Source organism: Macaca thibetana, chromosome 9 (assembly GCF_024542745.1).
Source record: "Macaca thibetana thibetana isolate TM-01 chromosome 9, ASM2454274v1, whole genome shotgun sequence".
Taxonomy (NCBI): domain Eukaryota; kingdom Metazoa; phylum Chordata; class Mammalia; order Primates; family Cercopithecidae; genus Macaca; species Macaca thibetana.
Window position 1 is genome coordinate 106,735,553 of NC_065586.1, and position 21,605 is coordinate 106,757,157.

Below are 21,605 nucleotides of genomic sequence, written 5' to 3' on the forward strand. Positions count from 1 at the left end.
TGGAAAACTTGGGTTAATCTAGGTAGTTCTTTATATGGTTAGTGTAGTCTGAACTGTAATAGTTACACCTCCTTTCTTGAAATAAAATGTATTTTCTCTTGAGTTTATGAAACTAACCTCAGCAGATGCCCTTTTTGAAGGAGCCTCCAGTGAGAGTATTCATTTTTTGTCATGCTTGAAGTTCATTTATTTTCCAATATTCCAGTCACACTTTTGGTTATCAAAATGACCACTTGTGAAGATGAAGCCTTTCCTTTGGACAGAGATGATTTTATAGTGCTGATTGTATTATGTAAATAGCCTTTTGCCTCTTGGTATAATTCTAAATTAATTTTTCCACAGTGTATTTTTAAAACCTGCAGTATGAAAAATAAAATGTAGTTTTGGTGGTTTTATTATGCTTTATTATGGTTCATTTATGTGATATATATCATACATACTTACCAAACTAAGTTTTTAGACTTTTTTAACTTATGTCAGTGGTATCTTGGCCCTAGCAACTGCTGTGGAGAAGGGGAAGCTTTTGGATAGTTTCAGTGCAAACTAAATACTAAATGTTTTTTCTTTTCCAGGTGGTGTAATGCATTTCAAGTCTACAAAATGTATTTTGAATTTAATATAGGTAGCTTACTTTATTACTGGTTCTGAGTAGCATCATGGTTTCAGAAAGGGAACCATTAGTGTTCAGATACACCTGGAAAAAAAACAGAGTACGTAGGACTTTAGAAATACTGTAAGCTGTAATGCTGGTTAGTAACACAACAGTCTTTGAATTGTTTAGGACTGTGAAAGCTGAAACATTAATTTAGGAAATCTTCAAGATTTACATTCTTCTTTTAGCATGTGTTCAGATAACCTGGGGATGAATTAAGTAATTGCTGTAGAAAAGTTAAATTTTACATAGGGAATTTGTTTACTCTTATGGTTTCAGATACCACTGAGTCCCAAGTTCCTCATGTGTAGAATTAAAGGGTTTAATTATCCAAGATGTTGAAAGTCATTCTGATTATCCAAGATTTTTTTTTTTTTTTTTTTTTTTTTTTTTTTTTGAGACGGAGTCTCGCTCTGTCGCCCAGGCTGGAGTGCAGTGGCCACATCTCAGCTCACTGCAAGCTCCGCCTCCCGGGTCTATGCCATTCTCCTGCCTCAGCCTCCCGAGTAGCTGGGACTACAGGCGCCCGCCACCTCACCCGGCTAGTTTTTTGTATTTTTTAGTAGAGACGGGGTTTCACCGTATTTAGCCAGGCTGGTCTCGATCTCCTGACCTTGTGATCCGCCCGTCTCGGCCTCCCAAAGTGCTGGGATTACAGGCTTGAGCCACCGCGCCCGGCCTTCCAAGATTTTTTTTTGAGACAGAGTCTTGCTCTGTCACCAGGGTAGAGTACAGTGGCACAATCTTGGCTCACTGCAACCTCTACCTCCCGGGTTCAGGTGATTCTCCTACCTTAGCCTTACCGAGTAGCTGGGACTACAGGCACGCGCCACCACGCCTGGCTGATGTTTGTATTTTTAGTAGAGATGGGGTTTCACGATGTTGTCCAGGATGGTCTTGATCTCTTGACCTCATGATCTGCCCACCTCACCCTCCCAAAGTGCTGGGATTACAGGTGTGAGCCACCGCACCTGGCCGATTATCTAAGATTTTATGACTCAGTAGTAACATTGACTTTTTGTCAGTGGAATTAGTAGTAACATTGACTTTTTGTCCATTAAAATTTTGGACAAAAAGTCAGTGTTACTACTGAGGACTAATAATTGTTAGTACTCTGTGGGACTATTTACAATTACTTTGATATCTGACAATAGTTAGTTATAATACAGACAGATGAATATAATCAACTCATGAAGCAGTTTGAAGCCCTTCCCCTAAAGGGTGATCTTCAGATTTATTTTGCTTGTTTTATTGCTTCCCAAAAAGGCAAGGATTTTTGTTTGCTTTGGTCTTTGATGATTCCCCAGCTCTTATAAGAATGCCTGGTACATACTAGGCTTTTGGTAACTTCACTAAGTGGATGAAGTGTCAGCTTCCTTAAACTCTAGCCAATTAGGATATTGGATTTTTTTTTTTCAGCTCAGTATAATTTACTAAATTAATAGTTCATTAACTCTCCTTAAGGAAACAGCATCTTACGTTAGATTCTTCTAGATTTGTTATAGGTTCTGCCAAGATTTTAAACTCATTTTTCTTGAATGTAAAATAGTTGAAAATAGTTTTTGTGTTCTGTTGTGTGTGTGTGTAGAAGGGGCAGTATGAAAGTGTATAATGCACTATTATGAGAACTTAGAATTTTTTTTCTACAATTCTGGAGTGTATATTATAGAAATAGGAAGATTTAGATCACTAATGAACAAATTAACTTTTATTTTAGCAACATGTTTTAGAGTATTTAATGGTTTTTGTTTTCTGGTGGTATTCTCATTTGCCTAAAGACAACTTTTAAAAACTGAAGGCCGGGCGCAGTGGCTCAAGCCTGTAATCCCAGCACTTTGGGAGGTCGAGACGGGTGAATCACGAGGTCAGGAGATCGAGACCATCCTGGCTAACACGGTGAAACCCCGTCTCTACTGAAAAAATACAAAAAACTAGCTGGGCGAGGTGGTGGGCGCCTGTAGTCCCAGCTACTCGGGAGGGTGAGGCAGGAGAATGGCGTAAACCCGGGAGGCGGAGCTTGCGGTGAGCTGAGATCCGGCCACTGCACTCCAGCCTGGGCGACAGAGTGAGACTCCGTCTCAAAAAAAAAAAAAAAAAAAACTGAAATTGGATTTTTCAACAGCATCATTGAGGTATAATTCACATACAGTAAATTGTACATATTTAGTGTACATAATTTTTCCTAGTCAGGAAAGTGGCAAAAATATAATTTGATGAGTTTTGACACATATACATCTGTAAAACCATCACCACAGTTAAGACAGTAAACATGTTTATTACCCAAGTGTTTTCCATACCCCTTTGTAATTCCTCCCTCACCTTTTGTCTCCCTCCCCCATCCGTCTGCAACCACTGATCTGCTTTCTATCAGGGTAGATTTGTTTGATGAAACTGAATTTTAAATTTATTTTTATTTCCGTAGAAACTGGACCAGGATCTTAATGAAGTCAAAGCTCGAGTAGAAGAACTGGACAGAAAATATTATGAAGTAAAAAATAAGAAAGATGAATTACAAAGTGAAAGAAAGTTAGTATTTAGACTAAAATATGCATTAATTTTTTGAATAATATTTGTTACTAGGTGTTATGTGGTCTTTAAGTTACAAATTAACCAGTCAGGCTTGTTTTCTATATTTTGATTCTAAACTGTATACTATTAATGCATCCTCATATGTGTTTAAAATTAAAGACAGTCTAATTTTTATTTATTAGCTACTTGTGGAGAGAAGAGAATGCAGAACAGCAAGCACTTGCTGCTAAAAGAGAAGATCTTGAAAAGAAGCAACAACTTCTTAGAGCGGCAACGGGAAAGGTAGGCAGGTTCTTTTCATCACTTCTGTTTACACTGAGTCATTGAGTTCATCGTTATGTAAGAATTTATTACCTTTCAAGTGTAGGTCGTGGGTTGCAAGTGATAAATAGGAGTCCAAATTATCTTCTAAATCTTAAATGATAGAGATTTAAATAGTTTTATTACTACACATACTATAAATAGTAGCACTTTTGATTTTCAGATAAAGAGCCCATTTTTAACACTACTGTTATAGAACAGAACCTATCATATAAGGTGTTACATGTAGTTGGCATATAGTGAGGAGGTAATGTGTTTGTTGGAGAGGATGTTTAGTTTAATCACTGGTATTTTTTAAAATGTATGTTGTTGTGGTCTCATTCCTTACCAGGAGTCTCACTGATGATAAAATTTTAATATTTTTCATTTCTGACAATTTACAGGCCATTTTAAATGGAATAGACAGCATAAACAAAGTGCTAGACCACTTTCGTCGAAAAGGAATAAACCAGCATGTTCAAAATGGCTATCATGGCATTGTGATGAATAACTTTGAATGTGAACCAGCTTTCTACACATGCGTGGAAGTCACTGCTGGAAACAGGTTAAAGCTTTTGCTTGATATTTAGCATTTTTAGAAGAGGGAATAAGAATAGTCTAAGAAACAACTTTTGTAGTTTTTGTGCATCATACCTTCCATTATCTTTTTATACCTCGGTTCCTTATTTGACTTTCTAATTAAAGAAGTAGATGCTAAGTATTTGTTCCTAATTATAGAAGCTATAACTTTCCCCTTTTGGGAGTTTCTCCTCTGCCATTGGAATTTTTAAAGTAGTCTTATTTTTTTCCAAAATTATTTGGATTATGTAGCAAAAAAGTTAATTGTTTGATGCTTAAGTGTTTATAACACTTTAAAAGTGCACACCTTCAGTCCCAGCTATGCAGGAGGCTGAGGTGGGAGGATTGCTTGAGTCTAGGAGTTCAAGATCAGTTTGGGCAACATGGGAAGACCCTGTCTCAAAAAAAAAAAAAAAAAAAGTACCAATAAAGATTTGTCTTACTCTCTTTATATTCAGGTTATTTTATCACATTGTTGATTCAGATGAAGTCAGCACGAAGATTTTAATGGAGTTTAATAAAATGAATCTTCCTGGAGAGGTTACTTTTCTGCCTCTTAACAAGTTAGATGTCAGGGATACTGCCTATCCTGAAACCAATGTGAGTCAATGTGTGATAAGGTCTATTTCTCTTTTATAATGTTATTTTTTTGTCACATAAAATAACAAGTTAGATGTCAGGGATACTGCCTATCCTGAAACCAATGTGAGTCTATGTGTGATAAGGTCTATTTCTCTTTTTTTTTGTCACATAGTCTAACACATGCTAGTGCCCAGTCACTACACACTGGGATTCAGTGGTCTATGAGGTAAAAATACCTGTCTTCCCATGGACCTTAGTGCTGAGTGGGTTTTGGGGAGGGAGACAGAAGTCACAGCCATGATCCGTGGTGTAGTGATGTGCACCTGTAATCCCAGCTACTTGGGAGGCTGAGGTGGGAGGATCATTTAAAAAAGAGAAAAAAGCCAAGATACGAAACAAATCATTGCAAATGTACAGTGTTAAAAGCTAAGTACAGGATACTTTGAGAGTATATCTGGGAGTGACATAATTAAGGTTAGGGAGTTGGAGAAAAATTCCCAAGGAACTGTCATGTAAAGATTTAAAGTGTCTTGATATATTTTAAAAACAAATTAAATGAAAAAAATGGCTAGTAAGGTGATAGACTTCAGAAACATAATATTGCTGTTACTAGCTAGTGAACTTTAGGTGGATTAAAAATATTCTTCAGACACCATTCTTAGAACAGTGTAATTGCTTTGAGGTACTTGACTTCAGAATGTTGATGGTAGTATCAACTGTTTTACCATCCCCTGAAGTTAAAGCTGAAATGATCAGTAATTTAAGTGGAACATTAAGAATCCTGTAAGCTATCAAAGGGTCTGGCTTTTTCTGCTATCACATCTATAAATTGTTTTTGAAGTTTGGGTAAGAAAAATTGGGTCTCAAAAACATGATGTATGAATGGAACGAGACACAAAGGAATACATGGGGTGTGGTTCTGTTTACGCTACATAAACAAAACCAAACTTAGATGAGGACAGGGCTTGGTGGCTCATGCCTGTAATCCCCTCACTTTGGGAGGGGGAGGTGAGCGGATCACCTGAGGTCAGGAGTTCAAGACCAGCCTGGCCAACATGGCAAAACCCTGTCTCTACTAAAAATACAAAAAATTAGCTGGACATGGTAGTGGGCAGCTGTAATCCCAGGTACTTGGGAGGCTGAAGCGGGAAAATCGCTTGAACTGGGGAGGCAGAGGTTGCAGTGAGCCAAGATCATGCCACTGTACTTCATCCTGGCAACAGAGCAAGACTCTGTCTCAAAAAAAAAAAATTGAACTAGGAAGTGCAAGGAAGTGATTAGCACAGTCATGGCAGTGGTCATTTCTGGCAGGTAACCACCGTAGTTAAATGCTGTGTGATTAGGAAAGGAGCACACCCATGGCTTCTGGGGTGTCAGCAGTGCTCTGTTTCTTGTGCTGTGTGGTGGTTATGTTGGTGTTCTCTTTATTAATTTACACTGAACACTTAACTACATTTTTCTGTATATGAGATATATTTTCATAATTTAAAAAATTCCAAAAATCCTGTTCTAACAGTTTAGGAGAGAGAAAATGAAATTCTATCTGACAAAATATTTTCCTGAATATCTAATTTAGATATATAAAATATGTAAAATTAAAACATTGAGGAAATGCTGTTTATATTTAGCCCTTTTATGTGAGAGATACTATCCTAAGTTTTGCATATATTAACTCATTTAGGCTTCACAACTTTATAAGGAAGGTATGTATTGTCTACAATTTTGTAGATGAAGTAACTATTATTTGAGGAAGTTAAGCAACTTGTCCACAGCACACATCTGATAAATGGTGAAACCAGTGTTTGAATTTGGGCAGTCTAGCTACAGAACCACTAAACTCTTTATGCTATTAGGCTCTACTGTTGAAAACCTTGATTACATGAGCAAAATTACCAGGATATTCTAGTGGAATGAGTCTTCTAACTACTTCAGGAAAAACCCCAATAGTTTTGAAATATAATGGTGTTTGGTTTATTTGTATTTCATAAAGATGTACTTTTGTAATTCTAAGTTTTTAGTTAACTGTGATCTCTCTGTTCACAAAATTTCATTTTTAGGATGCTATTCCTATGATCAGCAAACTGAGGTACAATTCCAGATTCGACAAAGCTTTCAAACATGTTTTTGGAAAGACTCTTATTTGTCGTAGCATGGAAGTTTCAACCCAGCTGGCCCGTGCTTTCACTATGGACTGTATTACTTTGGAAGGTTTGTAATACTAATTCTTAGCTTTAAACAGATAAATTCTAACAAATCATTTAAAACATAATCTGGCTGGGCACAGTGGCTCACGCCTGTAACCCCAGCACTTGGGGAGGCTGAGACGGGTGGATCACCTGAAGTCAGGAGTTCAAGACCAGCCTGGCTAACGAGGCGAAACCCTGTCTCCACTAAAAATACGAAGATTTGCTGGGTGTGGTGGTGTGCACCTGTAGTCCCAGCTACTCAGGAGGCTGGGGCAGGAGAATCGCTTGAACGCGGGAGGCAGTGGTTGCAGTGAGCCGAGATCACGCCACTGCACTCCAGCCTGGGTGACAGAGTGAGACTGTCTCAAAAAACAGAGAGACATATAATCTGTGTAATATGTCACTTGAGCTATATGCATGTCTGATGAATATATCTTAACAGTATTTTGGAGGGATTCTGGTTTTGAGAGTATTCGAAAAATTCATCCTTTGCCTTTGGCCGGGTGTGATGGCTCACATCTGTAACCCCAGCACTTTGGGAAGCTGAGGCAAGTGGATCACTTGATGCCGGGAATTCAAGACTAGCCTAGCCAGCATGGCGAAACCCCATCTCTACTAAAAATACAAAAAATTAGCTGGGTGTGGTGGTGTGCGCCTGTAATCCCAACTACTCAGGAGGCTGAGGCATGAGAGTGGCTTAAACGCGGGAGGCAGAGGGTGCAGTGAGCCAAGATCACACCCTTGCACTCCAGCCTGGGTGATAGAGCAAGACCCTGTCTCAAAAAAAAGAAAAGAAAAGAAACATTTATTTTCAATTATTTTATCGTTTTTTAAATAATTGGTTTGTTCAATTAAGAGTCCAGACAGGGTTTGTACTTGATACTTAGTTGATGTCTCTGAAATGTAATCATTTGGTATGTAGCAGGGGTTCTTAACCTTTTTTGCAGTGTGGACTGCTTTGGCTATTTGAAGCCTATGGATACTTCCTCACAATTTTTTTTTTTTTTTTTTTTTTTTTTACTTTTTTTCTTTTCTACAGCAAAAGCCACATTCAACACAATTTTTAATGCTTAGAATAAAATACTTTGGATCACAAAGATGTATTGGCAAGATTATTTTAAAAAATATAATTCTTTGGCTGGGCGTGGTGGCTCATGCCTGTAATCCCAGCACTTTGGGAGGCCGAGGTGGGTGGATCACGAGGTCAGGAGATCGAGACCATCCTGGCTAACACGGTGAAACTCCGTCTCTACTAAAAATACAAAATATTAGCCGGGCGTAGTGGCGGGCGCCTGTAGTCCCAGCTACTCGGGAGGCTGAGGCAGGAGAATGGTGTGAACCTGGGAGGTGGAGCTTGCAGTGAGCCGAGATTGTGCCACTGCACTCCAGTCTGGGAGACACAGTGAGACTCTGTCTCAAAAAAATAATAATAATTCTTTAATATATTCAAAAAACAAGATTTAGTAGTGGGTCTAATAACTACCATAAGTTTGAAGTACTGATACATGTAAACTATTTTGAGATCTGATAAGTGTAATCTAATATGAAAATAGCTCTTCTTTTGGTAAAGTCACAGGTACTAATATTACTACTGTGGTTCTTGTCCTGTTCATTATAGAAGGAAATGTTAAATCTCATTTTGAGGTTAATAAAAATAAAGATGTAAATTTTTTTCCTATTCGAATCAGAGATCTTCTGAATTTTATCTTTGGAATTCAGGTTAAGAATCCTCCAGTATATAAGTTTACCTGCCCTCAATTTTTTTTTTTTTCTCTTTATTTGTTAAAGAAAGCAGGTAAACCCGTCTCCCTCCAAGCTTTGTTTCTGTATATGTACATTTTGTTGTGGTTTTGAACCATCTGAGAATAAGTAAAACATGACACTTCATCTCTAAAATTTAAGCATGCATCTCCTAACAATAAGAACATTCTTTTGTATTCCACAGTATCATTGTTACACCTAAGAAATTTAACATTAACCTAATATCTTCTAAAAGTATCCATATTCAAGCTTTGTTTTCCTAAAATATTTTTCTATCTAGGATTCAATCAAGTATGCATGTAGTGTCTTCTCTTTAGATTCTTTAAATATAAGACAGTTACTCCTCCCTTCTCCCCACCTAGAAAAATCCAGAAAAGTTCCATTTTCTGGATTTGTCTTCTTGCTTCCTCATCGTTTATTGTTGACATGAATGTATATACTTATGGTGTCATATAATGTGTCTCATTGTTAGCGATACTAGGTTTGATCACCTGTAGATCTCTCCATTGTAAAGGTACCCCTTTTGCCCCTTTGTAGTTTAATAATATGTGAGATTATTCTTCAAGACTACATGAATGTCAGGTTCTCCCAACAACTTTACCAGTTGCTTTAGCACCTTTGTTGATTCTTGCCTGAATCAGTTATTACACTGGGAGTTTAAAAATGGTGATTCTTGAATTCTGTTATTGCTACTGCATTTATTAGCTGTCACTCTTCTGTAGAGAAGAGTCTCCACTTTTCATTTTTTTAAAAGTATCACTGATTCATGGATTATTTTTTAAAAAATAAAATGTGTTATTATACTGGTATTATTATTTTGATGCTCAAATTTTCCTAAATAGGGCCAGTGGAAATTTCAGGCTAGGTCCTGTGTCCTACTAATATGTCCTTAATAATCTTCAATACTTCCTTGCTCTCTGGTAGATGTTCAGGTTCAACTGCGAGTTTTTGTTAGAAAAAAAAAACCAAAAACTGCGAGTTTTGTCTGGGCACAGTGGCTTGACCCTGTAATCCCAGATGCTTGAGAGGCTGAAGCAGGAGGGTCACTTGAGGCCGGAAGTTTGAGAACCACCTGGGCACATAGCAAGACCTGGCCTCTACAAAAAAGGTGTGGTGGTACACACCTGTCGTAGCCACTCAGGAGGCTGAAGCAGGAGGATCACTTGAATCCAGGAGTTTGAGGCTGCAGTGAGCTGTGGCCACAGCACTGCACTCCAGCCTGAGCAAGAGAGTAAGACTCTGTCTCAAAAAAAAGGAAATTTTAGCATTGAAATGCAATTTTTTCAGGGAGGTTTAAATTCTTTTCAATTCTCATTATGTACTTAAAGCCTGCAGGTTAATTTTTTTCATTATAAGTCAATTTATCATTGAATAAAAGTTATACAGACCTATCACATGTTTTGTTTATAGGTGACCAGGTCAGTCATCGAGGTGCTCTAACTGGGGGTTATTATGACACAAGGAAGTCTCGACTTGAATTGCAGAAAGATGTTAGAAAAGCAGAAGAAGAACTAGGCGAACTTGAAGCAAAGCTCAATGAAAACCTGCGCAGAAATATTGAAAATATCTTTTTGTTTTGTGCATAATGATATTGTGGGGAAAGAACTGTGTTTTGGTTGCCATATATAATCTTTTGTTTTTTCACATATATATTAAAACTTTGTGTTTTAAGTTCAGGGCTTATGTTTGTTTAGCTTTTGAAGACTAAAAGCTATTTTAATGATTGTTTGTTTAAGTGTTAAGTAGCTAATACCATCAAGTCACTTGGAAGAAAAGAACCCATAGAACACCAAAATACAGGTTGTATCAGGCAAAGAAAGAGGAAACTGAGAAGGATCAGTTAGTGAATTGTATAAGGAAAACCTTGGTAGTGTTTTTTGATTTTTTTCTTGTTAAATTTATGTAAGCAAGAGATAATGTTTTAAGGAAGAGAGTGAGAGGCATCAGTAATGTTACATACTGCTTAGAAGTCAAATATGTAAGGACCGGCAGTTCATTGTACTTGTGTGGTGGCACAGGCCTGTAGTCCCAGCTACCTGGGAGGCTGAGGCAGGAAGATCACTTGAGCCTGGGAGGTGGAGGTTGCAGTGAGCTGAGATCGCACCACTGCACTCCAGTCTGGGTGACAAAGTGAGACCCTGTCTCAAAAAAAAAAAAAGGGGGGGGTGGCAGGGGAGGGTGAAAAATGTTAGATTTTACTGTCTTGAAGTTATTTGGTGCAAATTTAATGTCAGTGGAGGAAATGGCTGTCAGATAACCAAGTCTGAGTAACCATAGTCGTTAGTTCAGTTCACAAATGAAACAATTGTGTATGTGGATTTTCTTAAAATCACCATGGTGCTTTGGTATAAGACAAAAGTACTTTATGTGTGCTTTCCGTTTCGCCAAACAAGTTGAAAAATATAGGTACTTGAGCATCAAGAATAGATATAAAGTTAGTGGTTTTTACTGCTTCAAGTGAAACTGACATTTTTTAAAAACTGCAGATACATACCTTCTGTGCCATCAGTGCAAGCACAGAAAAATAAAAATAAGCACCTGAGCTTTGACCTTGTAGGGGTCTGCATATTCACACTTTAAAGAACTGCCTGAATTTGGCAAGATGTTGACACAGAGTATGGGGAAATACTGAGGAAAAGGAGGATGTTGACAGTGTGTACCAGCTGTCTTCCTGTGTTTGATAATCCAGCTAGATTGAATTATTTCTTCCACATATGGCAAGAACTACTCTTCATACATAAACCCTTAACATAGTGCCTTAAGCATAGTAACAGTAAACATTTGTTGAATGAAAAGATACTTAAAAGTATGTAATATTGTTAGATTTACCTAGCCTCCTTTATGGTTTTCCAAGAATTTGTTTTGTATAGCTTTTAGTAAAACAGTATACATGTTATTCTGAGAGTGAAATGGTGGGGTGTGAAATGTTTCAAGCTTCTTTATGATTGAACGCATTTTGGGTAATACAGTTCAGCATTGTTTTGGTCCATAAATTTGAGGACATGAATGTTATTTGGGGGTAAAGAAAAGGAAGGGATATATAGTGTTGTGTCTAAAAAGAATTCAGAACATGATACATTTACCACCTGGAGATAATTTTCCTTAGCCTTGTATATGGATTAATAATGAAATTGATCAGTTGATGAACCAAATGCAACAGATTGAGACCCAGCAAAGGAAATTTAAAGCATCTAGAGATAGCATATTATCAGAAATGAAGATGCTAAAAGAGAAGAGGCAGCAGTCAGAGAAAACCTTCATGCCTAAGGTTCGTAAGTATATCTTTGGTTATAGACCAACTGTTACAGATTAATGTGGATCATACATTATATGGGTTATCCTTGAATTTTATGCTTCATTTTTGTTTGGACCCATACTTTTTTTTTTTTGAAGACAGAGTCTCACTCTGTCTCGCCCTCGCCCAGGCTGCAGTGCAGTGTGTGTTCTCAGCTCACTGCAGCCTCCACCTCCTGGGTTCAAGCGATTTTCCTGCCTCAGCCTCCTGAGGAGCTGGGACTACAGACGTGCACCACCACATCCGGCTAATTTTGTGTTTTTAGTAGAGATGAGGTTTCACCGTGTTGGCCAGGCTGGTCTCAAACTCCTGACCTCAGGTGATCCGCCTGCCTTGCCCTCTCAAAGTACTGGAATTACAGGTGTGAACCACTGTGCCCAGGCTGGACCCATACTTTTGGATGTCTGCATCTGTTTTACCATTCTTAAACCCATGAATACCCAGAGTCTCCTGTTGTTGGCACGTTCAAACTTTCCACCTGCATTGAACAAATAGGCATTTGAAGCTATGACATAACTGTCTGATGGTCAGTTTTTGTCAGTAACCATTTTTATCTGAAGCACAGTGGAATTAGCTGAATATTTGATTCCATTTTGTCCAGACTGTATTAAAATTAGAAAGCAAACTTATGTGATAGTATGTTATTGGTCTCATAAACTTGACAGTTTTGACCAATCTTTTACGTAGTATAATACTGAAACTACAAAGAGCTTAAAAAAAAAAAAAAAAACAAGATGTGCCTGCAATTGTACCATCCCAACACATTCTGACAACTTTTGGGTTTTTTTGGGATGGAGTCTCGCCCTGTCACCTAGGCTGGAGTGCAATGGCATGATCTCGGCTCACTGCAACCTCTGCCTTCCGGATTCAAGTGATTCTCCTGCCTCGGTCTCCCGAGTAGCTGGGATTACAGGCACACGCCTCCATACCCAGCTAATTTTTGTATTTTTAGTAGAGACGGGTTTCACCATGTTGGCCAGGCTCATCTTGAACTCTGGACCTCGTGATCCACCCGCCTTGGCCTCCCAAAGTGCTGGGATTACAGGTGTGAGCCACCGTGCCTGGCAACTTTTTGTTATAGTATGCCTGAAGATTTTTGTATAGTTTAATCATGGAATATGATCTGGCCCATCCTGCCCCACCTATACTATTACATCGTATGTTTTTTTTTTTTTTTTTTTTTTTTTTTTTTTTTTGAGACGGAGTCTCGCTCTGTCGCCCAGGCTGGAGTGCAGTGGCGCAATCTCGGCTCACTGCAAGCTCCGCCTCCCGGGTTCACGCCATTCTCCTGCCTCAGCCTCCCGACTAGCTGGGACTACAGGCGCCCGCCATTGCGCCCGGCTAATTTTTTCTATTTTTAGTAGAGACGGAGTTTCACCATGGTCTCGATCTCCTGACCTTGTGATCCGCCCGCCTCGGCCTCCCAAAGTGCTGGGATTACAGGCGTGAGCCACCGCGCCCGGCCACATCGTATGTTTTTTGTTGCTAGAGTCCTAATTACCACATTAATAAGCACCTAATATTTGAGTTATGTCTTTGTATTTAGCTCAGATCAAATATAGATTGTTTTAAAATTTTCACTATAAGTAATCCAGAGGCTAATACCTTACTAATAAACGGATAACATCATATAGCAACGTAGCTTACAGAGTTTGGAGGCAAGCTTGCATGCTATGGAGTCTACCAGAGAATCATTGAAAGCAGAACTGGGAACTGATTTGCTTTCTCAACTGAGTTTGGAAGATCAGAAGAGAGTAGATGCACTGAATGATGAGATTCGTCAACTTCAGCAGGTAAGTACATGGCTGACTGGAAAAAAAATTCATTAGTAATTGGCTATTGTGAAAAGTGCCTTTCTTGCTAACTAGGGGAATATGAAAGAAAAGAACTGAGAAAATATTAAAATGAGGCTTGGACTTTTAATACCCATAGGAGTAAATAAGATTTTGTTTTTCTAAACCATTCTAGCTAGGTTAGGATTATACAAGAAATTTTCATTTCCTTACAGTTTAGTTAATTAGCATTACTTATTAGTTGTAAGTATTGCTATTAGTAAGTTTGAGCTTGTTAAGACTTACCATATTTATCTTACTACCTTTACATATTTAATATTTTAATTAAACATTTGAATTGATTTTTTTTTTTTTTTTTTTTGAGACGATTCTTGCTCTGTCGCCCAGGCTGGAGTGCAGTGGCATGATCTCAGCTCACTGCAAGCTCCACCTCCCGAGTTCACACCATTCTCCTGCCTCAGCCTCCAAGTAGCTGGGACTACAGGCGCCAGCCACCACGCCTAATTTTTTTTTTTTTTTTTTTTTTTTTTTTTTTTTTTTTAGTAGAGACGGAGTTTCACCGTGTTAGCCAGGATGATCTTGATCTCCTGACCTTGTGATCCGCCCGCCTCGGCCTCCCAAAGTGCTGGGATTACAGGCTTGAGCCACCGTGCCCAGCCTTTAGTAGATTTTTAAAACTGCATAGATGTAAACCACCAACACTGATTCTAAAAAATGAAAAGCAGTTAAAGAAACCGTTTTTGACAGCAAGCATTACAAAAAGAGCCAGCCACAAACATTTAACATTATGAATTGATAAGAGAAAAATGAAGAAAGTATAGGGCTTTTTTGAAGAATATAATGTATTAAACTTCATTTCAGCTCAATGTGAGCACAAGTACTAGAGAGGACAGCAGATGAGCACTCTTCCTGTGTGTGAAATGTACATGCTTATGTAGACTTTTTCTTAATTCTAGGAAAACAGACAGTTGCTAAATGAAAGAATTAAATTAGAAGGTATTATTACTCGAGTAGAGACTTATCTCAATGAGAATCTGAGAAAACGCTTGGACCAAGTAGAACAGGTGTGTATGTGTTTTTTTTTTTTTTAAGGGCTCCTTGGTGGCCATGACCTACTGCAAGTGGTTATATCAGAGGCTCTGATTGAAAGCAAGGGCTTTGGGGACAGAAAGCTTAGTGTCTGTGGGCCTTGGGTTGGAATTCTGCCACCTAGTGTGTGATTTTGGACAAGTCACTATTTCTAAGCCTCAGTTTCTTGTGTAAATTAAATATTATCATAGTTGTTTTATATAATTGCCATCGTGGCACATTCTAAGTACTTAGTAAATGTTACAGTTTTTCAGTGGTGTTTAGATGCTTAGAAATTTTCTAGTAATTATGTCTTTTTCTTCCCTTTAATGGATACTTTAAGTATATTTCTAATTATATGAAGTATTTATATTTTTTGGTTTTCTTGAATGTTCAGACAATAGCTGTAGAAAATGTTGGCAGTCATAACATTTGAAACTAATGGAATTTACATTTTTTTATTATAGGAACTTAATGAGCTGAGAGAGACAGAAGGGGGTACTGTTCTCACTGCCACAACATCAGAACTTGAAGCCATCAATAAAAGAGTAAAAGACACTATGGCACGATCAGAAGGTGAATTTTTATGTAGTAAAATTTTGTTTACATACATGTTTTATAAAATTGTTTACTGCAGAATAAAATGTCCAAATAGGCAGAAGCATATACTAATGATTTTTTGTTTTCCATTATAAACAATGTATAGTGAATGGAATTTAGTAAGTTGACTATAAATAGGAAGTTTTTACTGAAATGTTTGTGACAATTGAGACCATAAATGATTCATTTTGTTGATAAAATATGAAATACTTGACTCAAGTTTCTCTTATCACTTAGTTGCTAAGAAAATAACTTTAGTTTATAAGCATTAACATTGAATAATGAAAATTATATATTTGAGTGACTTATATATATACTTCTAATTTTGTACTGATTTAAGTGGTTCATAAATGTTCACAGAAAATTTTAAACACTGACAAAAACCTAAAACCTATTTTGGTAGGTTTGATCATAAAAATCTTTACTCAAATAACGCTGTAACACTAGCTTTAAACTAGATATTATAGCCTAATTTTGTTTTTCCCCCCATCTTAGATTTGGACAATTCCATTGATAAAACAGAAGCTGGAATTAAGGAGCTTCAGAAGAGTATGGAGCGCTGGAAAAATATGGAAAAAGAACATATGGATGCTATAAATCATGATACTAAAGAACTGGAAAAGATGACAAATCGGCAAGGCATGCTATTGAAGAAGAAAGAGGAGTGTATGAAGAAAATTCGAGAACTTGGATCACTTCCCCAGGAAGCATTTGAAAAGTACCAGACACTGAGCCTCAAACAGGTTGGTTTTAAAAATTTGAAGTCTTGTTAACAAATTGCTTGGTATGTAAATTTATTTATATGAATACATATTTTCTCTTTTTAGTTGTTTCGAAAACTTGAGCAGTGCAACACAGAATTAAAGAAGTACAGCCATGTTAACAAAAAGGCTTTGGATCAGTTTGTAAATTTCTCAGAGCAGAAAGAAAAGTTAATAAAGCGACAAGAAGAGTTAGATAGGGGTTACAAATCAATCATGGAGCTGATGAATGTACTTGAACTTCGGAAATACGAAGCTATTCAGTTAACTTTCAAACAGGTATGTTTTGCTTTGTAGTAAAAATATACACAGGACAAAAGCTTCAGCTCTTACTCAGTTTGTAAAGATTTTAAAGCTTTTTTCCTCATTAACAGGTGAATCTAATACATGTGAACAAATCTAGCATATAGGTTTACAGTAACTTGAATGTTTTACACAGCCTTTAGAAGGATCCAGTCTGTTATCCTTGTTAAGATTAAAAAATAATTGGTAGCTTTTAAATATTTTACTTGTTAATATATAATTCTACCTAAGCAAAATTTATATTTCAGTCTTTTTTTTTTTTTTTAAGGTATCCAAGAACTTCAGTGAAGTATTCCAGAAGTTAGTACCTGGTGGCAAAGCTACTTTGGTGATGAAGAAAGGAGATGTGGAGGGCAGTCAGTCTCAAGATGAAGGAGAAGGGAGCGGTGAGAGTGAGAGGGGTTCTGGCTCACAAAGCAGTGTCCCATCAGTTGACCAGTTTACTGGAGTTGGAATTAGGGTAAAATACCTTTATATTCCATTTTCCTCAGAGCATTACCATAATAGAATTTATAGTATCTTTTGCATATCTGATTGGTGCATTATATGCAAGTTACTTTTGGAAGATGGTGGTGGTTCTACCCTTTAGGATATTAACTCATGTGTTTATTCTTAGGTGTCATTTACAGGAAAACAAGGTGAAATGAGAGAAATGCAACAGCTTTCAGGTGGACAGAAATCCTTGGTAGCTCTTGCTCTGATTTTTGCCATTCAGAAATGTGACCCAGCTCCATTTTACTTGTTTGATGAGATTGACCAGGCTCTAGATGCTCAGCACAGAAAGGCTGTGTCAGGTACAGTTCAGTACAGTTTTGGTTTTGTATTTAACAATAAGCTGGTAATATTTGCTGATACATGTATGAAAAAATCAAACTCAGGCAGTTTTGAATTTTAGTAAGAGTAAAGATAGTTGCTTTTTAAATTTTCAGCTCTGCTGAAAAGAGAAATTTGTTAAAGCACTATTTCCTTTTTACAGATATGATTATGGAACTTGCTGTACATGCTCAGTTTATTACAACTACTTTTAGGCCTGAACTGCTTGAGTCAGCTGACAAATTCTATGGTGTAAAGTTCAGAAATAAGGTAATTTTTTAAGTTTGTAATTAATTTGTTGAATTCTGATTTTATGTTAAATAGTGAAAGAAAACTTAGAAAGTCTTTGCTTATCTGATGTCTTTTTAAAGAAAAAACTTTTCCTTCAAATAACTATGAAGTTTAGCAATAGTTTATGGCATTGCATTCGTTTTATTTTCATTGGCATTAGCAAACCATATCTTTCTATCCAGTCTATTCAGTGCTTCTGTAATGCACAATCTTTAACAATTACATATGTTCATTTGTATGGACTGCATAGCTCTTCCTGGGTGTCTTCCCAACCTTAACATTATTGATGAAATAGCAAAGTAATAGAAAGTGAACAAAAGGTAGTTTAGATGTTTAGGCATGGTATTTCTTCAGAGCATTAAAATACATATTTTTTAAATCCATGCATTGAACAAACACCACTGTAAATAAAGGTTTTATAAGTCAGTGCTTCAGAATTATTTTACTTCATATGTAAAATATAGGTGATAGGCTGTGCGCAGTGGCTGACGCCTGTAATCCCAGCACTTTGGGAGGCCAAGGCAGATGGATCACCAGGTCAGGAGTTTGAGACCAGCCTGGCCAGTATGGAGAAACCCTGTCTCTACTAAAAATACGAAATTAGCTGGGCATGGTGGTGTGAGCCTGTAGTCCCAGCTACTTGGGAGGCTGAGGCAGAAGAATTGCTTGAATTTGGGAGGCGGAGGTTGCAGTGAGCCAAGATCGTGCCACTGCACTCCAGCCTAGGCGACAAGAGCAAGACTCCATCTCAAAAAAAAAAAAAAAAAAGAAAAATTTAAAAATGTAGGTGATGGGCTGTATATATTACCCTATACAATGCAAACAGATGTATTTAACAGATTTTGTTTTTAACATTTATTCTTCAGGTTAGTCATATTGATGTGATCACAGCAGAGATGGCCAAAGACTTCGTAGAAGATGATACCACACATGGTTAATTGGAAAATACTACCTACTGGTTTGGGAGATGTGTATAGTAATGATTCTCATACCCAGGAACTGTGAATTTAAACCTAAATATTTGGCCATTATTAATAGTTTTCAGACTTAAAGCATCATAGTCCTTTTATATTTGTCTTTGTATTTTATAAGATACTCTGTAATGTCATGTTTGTACTTATAGTTTAAGAATTTTATTTCCTGTACAACTTTTTGTAAAATGTCCTGCTATTTTAAATCTTTTGAAACATGCTAAATATTCTTTCCTAATTGTTTTATCACTTATACTGCCTTTTTTATAGCTTCAATTAAATAATTGGTTTATGACTAATTTAGTGTTTTATGTGGCTTTTCATTTGTCATAGTCTTTTCCAGTGAGAACACTAATCAGATTGGATGTAAGGCCTCATTTTAACTTAATCACCTCTTTAAAAGGCCTGTCTCCAAATACAGTTACATTTGAGGTATTGAGGGTTAGGACTTCAACATGTGAATTTGGGAAGGGAAGCACAAAATCAGCCCCTACCAACCATAGTATATTTATCATTGATATATTGCTATCAACTAAACTCAAGATTTCATTCAGATTTGACTAGTTTTTCTACTAAGGCCCTTTTCCTTTTGTAGGATCCCACAGAGGATACTACATTACATTTACTTACATCTCTTCTAGTCTGTGAGAGTTTCTGTCATTGTTTATTATATCTTGACAATTTTGAGGAATATTCAGATGTTTTGTAGAATGTCCCTCAAATTGGGTTTGATATTTTTCTCATGGTTAGATTGGGGCTAATACCACAGAAGTGAAGTATTCTCATTACCTCATATAATAGTACATATTAACATGCTTTATCACTGATGATATTTACCTCGATCACCTACCCAACCTTGTATTTGCCAGTTTTCTTCATTGTGAGGTTACATTTTTTCCCCTTTCCGTACTCTTTTCTTTGAAAGTAGGTCTTGAAGTGCAGCCCTCACTGTGGGTCTCCTGTGACCCTGGAAGACTACCTTAATAGTCCTTGTAGCTTTTTGTAGATTGACATTTTCCACATAGACAGTCATGTCATTTGCAAGAAAGAGGCAGTTTTATTTCTTCCTTTTGAAATATTTACCTTTAATTTCTTTTTCTTGTTGATTTCCCCTGGCCTCAGTTTATACTTTTTATCTGTAGGAGAATTTGTTAGGAGCTACTCTTCCATCATTGGAAACCAGAAATACCTAGAGAGATACTTTTAAAATAAAGAAACAGTAATGGGACTTTAAATCGAATTTTAAAATGTGTGTTTACTTTGGGTTTTCATTTTGACTGAATCTTTAGAGTTTAAATGTTCGGTGTATTATTTATACTTTATAGCTTTGCTGTAATATAACTGATCTATAATAGATAATTTGGTATATGTTCTATCTACGACTCCATTCAAAGGGTTATGTAACTAGAATATCTTTCTAGTATTTCTACCATTTTTCTTACACATTTCCCCAAGAATTTTTCTTAAACATCTACCTAAGAATATTCATCATGAATGCTTGGTGTATAGTTTATAATTTGTAGATTTCCTCTGATATGACCAACCCCTTATAATACAGAATTTGGTGTAAGGTAAGTTCCAAGATTCAATTCAAAGGATGTTACAGACATAGCATCATTCTAAAACTTAATATTATTCTTGTTTCCCAAAAGATATTAGTATGATGAAATGCCAGTAAATTTATAATAATAAAGCACCTAATAATGAAACAAAAAATTTTTGTAAAAGCCTATATTCTTTGCGATATCTTAGTCATGAGTTGTTAATTCTAATGAAACTGAATAGAAAAATGTGACAATCCTGAGCATACTTAACCCAGAAACTTAGAAGGACAGACATTTACCCAAGGAGTTAGCCAATGATGCATAAAATCTAAGTGCTTCTCTTTGGCTGGAGAGTCCTTTCCTCAGAGTAGTACTGATTCTTCCACTTGCAGATTTTGTTAATACTGTTACAAATGCATTACATTCACCATAGTGGAATTGAAGAACATATATTTTAAGAGATGAGGGGTCTCATCCCATCACCCAGGCTGGAGTGCAGTGGCAGGATCACAGCTCACTGCAATCTTGAACTCCTGGGCTCAGGTGATCTTCCACTTTGGCCTGCCAATATTAATATTTTGGGGCATTTCCTTCAAATCTTCATAAAAAGTTTTGTGGTTTATTTTTATGTTTATTCTAGGTGCATAATTTTATATCTTAGATTTTTAATTTAGTAATACAGTATAAAATATTGCTGTTTTAATGCTTTGGAAACAAAATTTTAATAGCCATATGCTATTCTGTCAAGTAGAAGTAGCATAATTTACTTAACTATCCCACTGGATTGTTTTCTTTTGGCTAAAGTACCAAAAATGAATTTAAAAAATCAAAACTTTTATACATAAAACTCCCAAAATTTAGGATTATTTTCCCAGTGTAGAGTCCTAGAAGTCAGTGTGAATATTTGTAAGGATTTTTATTTACTTTTTATGCTGTTTTTGAAAAAGATGTAAAACATGAAATGGTTAATATGTAGGTTAAGGATTTGTCTACTCAAAATTAGTGAAAAAGTAATTTTATAAAATGATGCAATTTATAGAAATAATTTTACTGTGAATAATATAGTCAGTAGAAAATGGAGAAATAGAAAGGGAGGATTCCTTTTTTAAAAGTAAGCAATAGCAAACTTGTCTTTGGAAATATTTAGTTAATTCTTAAAAAGTATTTCTCTTTTAATAACTCTCGAGGCCAGGTGCGGTGGCTCACGCCTGTAATCCCAGCACTTTGGGAGGCCGAGGCGAGCAGATCACTTGAGGTCAAGAGCTCAAGACCAGCCTGACCAACATGGTGAAACCCCATTTCTACTAAAAATACAAAAATCAGCTGGGCGAAGTGACACGGGCCTATAGTCCCAGCTACTCGGGAGACTGAGGCAGGAGAATTGCTTGAACCTGGGCAGTGGAGGTTGCAGTGAGCTAAGATTGCGCTACAGCACTCCAGCCTAGGAGACAGCGAGACTCCATCCAAAAACAAAACAAACTCTAAATAAAAGGACTAGCACTTTGATTCAGCTTCCCACAAAGGGAGAATACTAGTGTTTAAGTAAAGTGAACAGTATTCAGATTTCACTATCACCC

At 36.8% G+C, this 21,605-nt stretch overlaps 1 protein-coding gene across 1 annotated transcript in view; it reads left to right on the plus strand.

The window, feature by feature from the left end:
• SMC3 (structural maintenance of chromosomes 3) overlaps positions 1-18,783 on the plus strand; it is a 37,623-nt gene extending 18,840 nt beyond the window's left edge. The window contains exons 14-29 of the mRNA XM_050804267.1: positions 3,075-3,178; positions 3,364-3,463; positions 3,886-4,046; positions 4,519-4,660; positions 6,700-6,850; positions 10,000-10,152; positions 11,706-11,857; positions 13,519-13,677; positions 14,634-14,741; positions 15,213-15,321; positions 15,841-16,088; positions 16,173-16,385; positions 16,678-16,869; positions 17,026-17,203; positions 17,386-17,492; positions 18,380-18,783. Coding sequence (XP_050660224.1) covers positions 3,075-3,178; positions 3,364-3,463; positions 3,886-4,046; positions 4,519-4,660; positions 6,700-6,850; positions 10,000-10,152; positions 11,706-11,857; positions 13,519-13,677; positions 14,634-14,741; positions 15,213-15,321; positions 15,841-16,088; positions 16,173-16,385; positions 16,678-16,869; positions 17,026-17,203; positions 17,386-17,492; positions 18,380-18,451 — 2,349 coding nt within the window. The 3' untranslated portion in view covers positions 18,452-18,783. The remainder of the gene's footprint in view (positions 1-3,074; positions 3,179-3,363; positions 3,464-3,885; positions 4,047-4,518; positions 4,661-6,699; positions 6,851-9,999; positions 10,153-11,705; positions 11,858-13,518; positions 13,678-14,633; positions 14,742-15,212; positions 15,322-15,840; positions 16,089-16,172; positions 16,386-16,677; positions 16,870-17,025; positions 17,204-17,385; positions 17,493-18,379) is intronic.
• Positions 18,784-21,605: the final 2,822 nt, after the last annotated feature.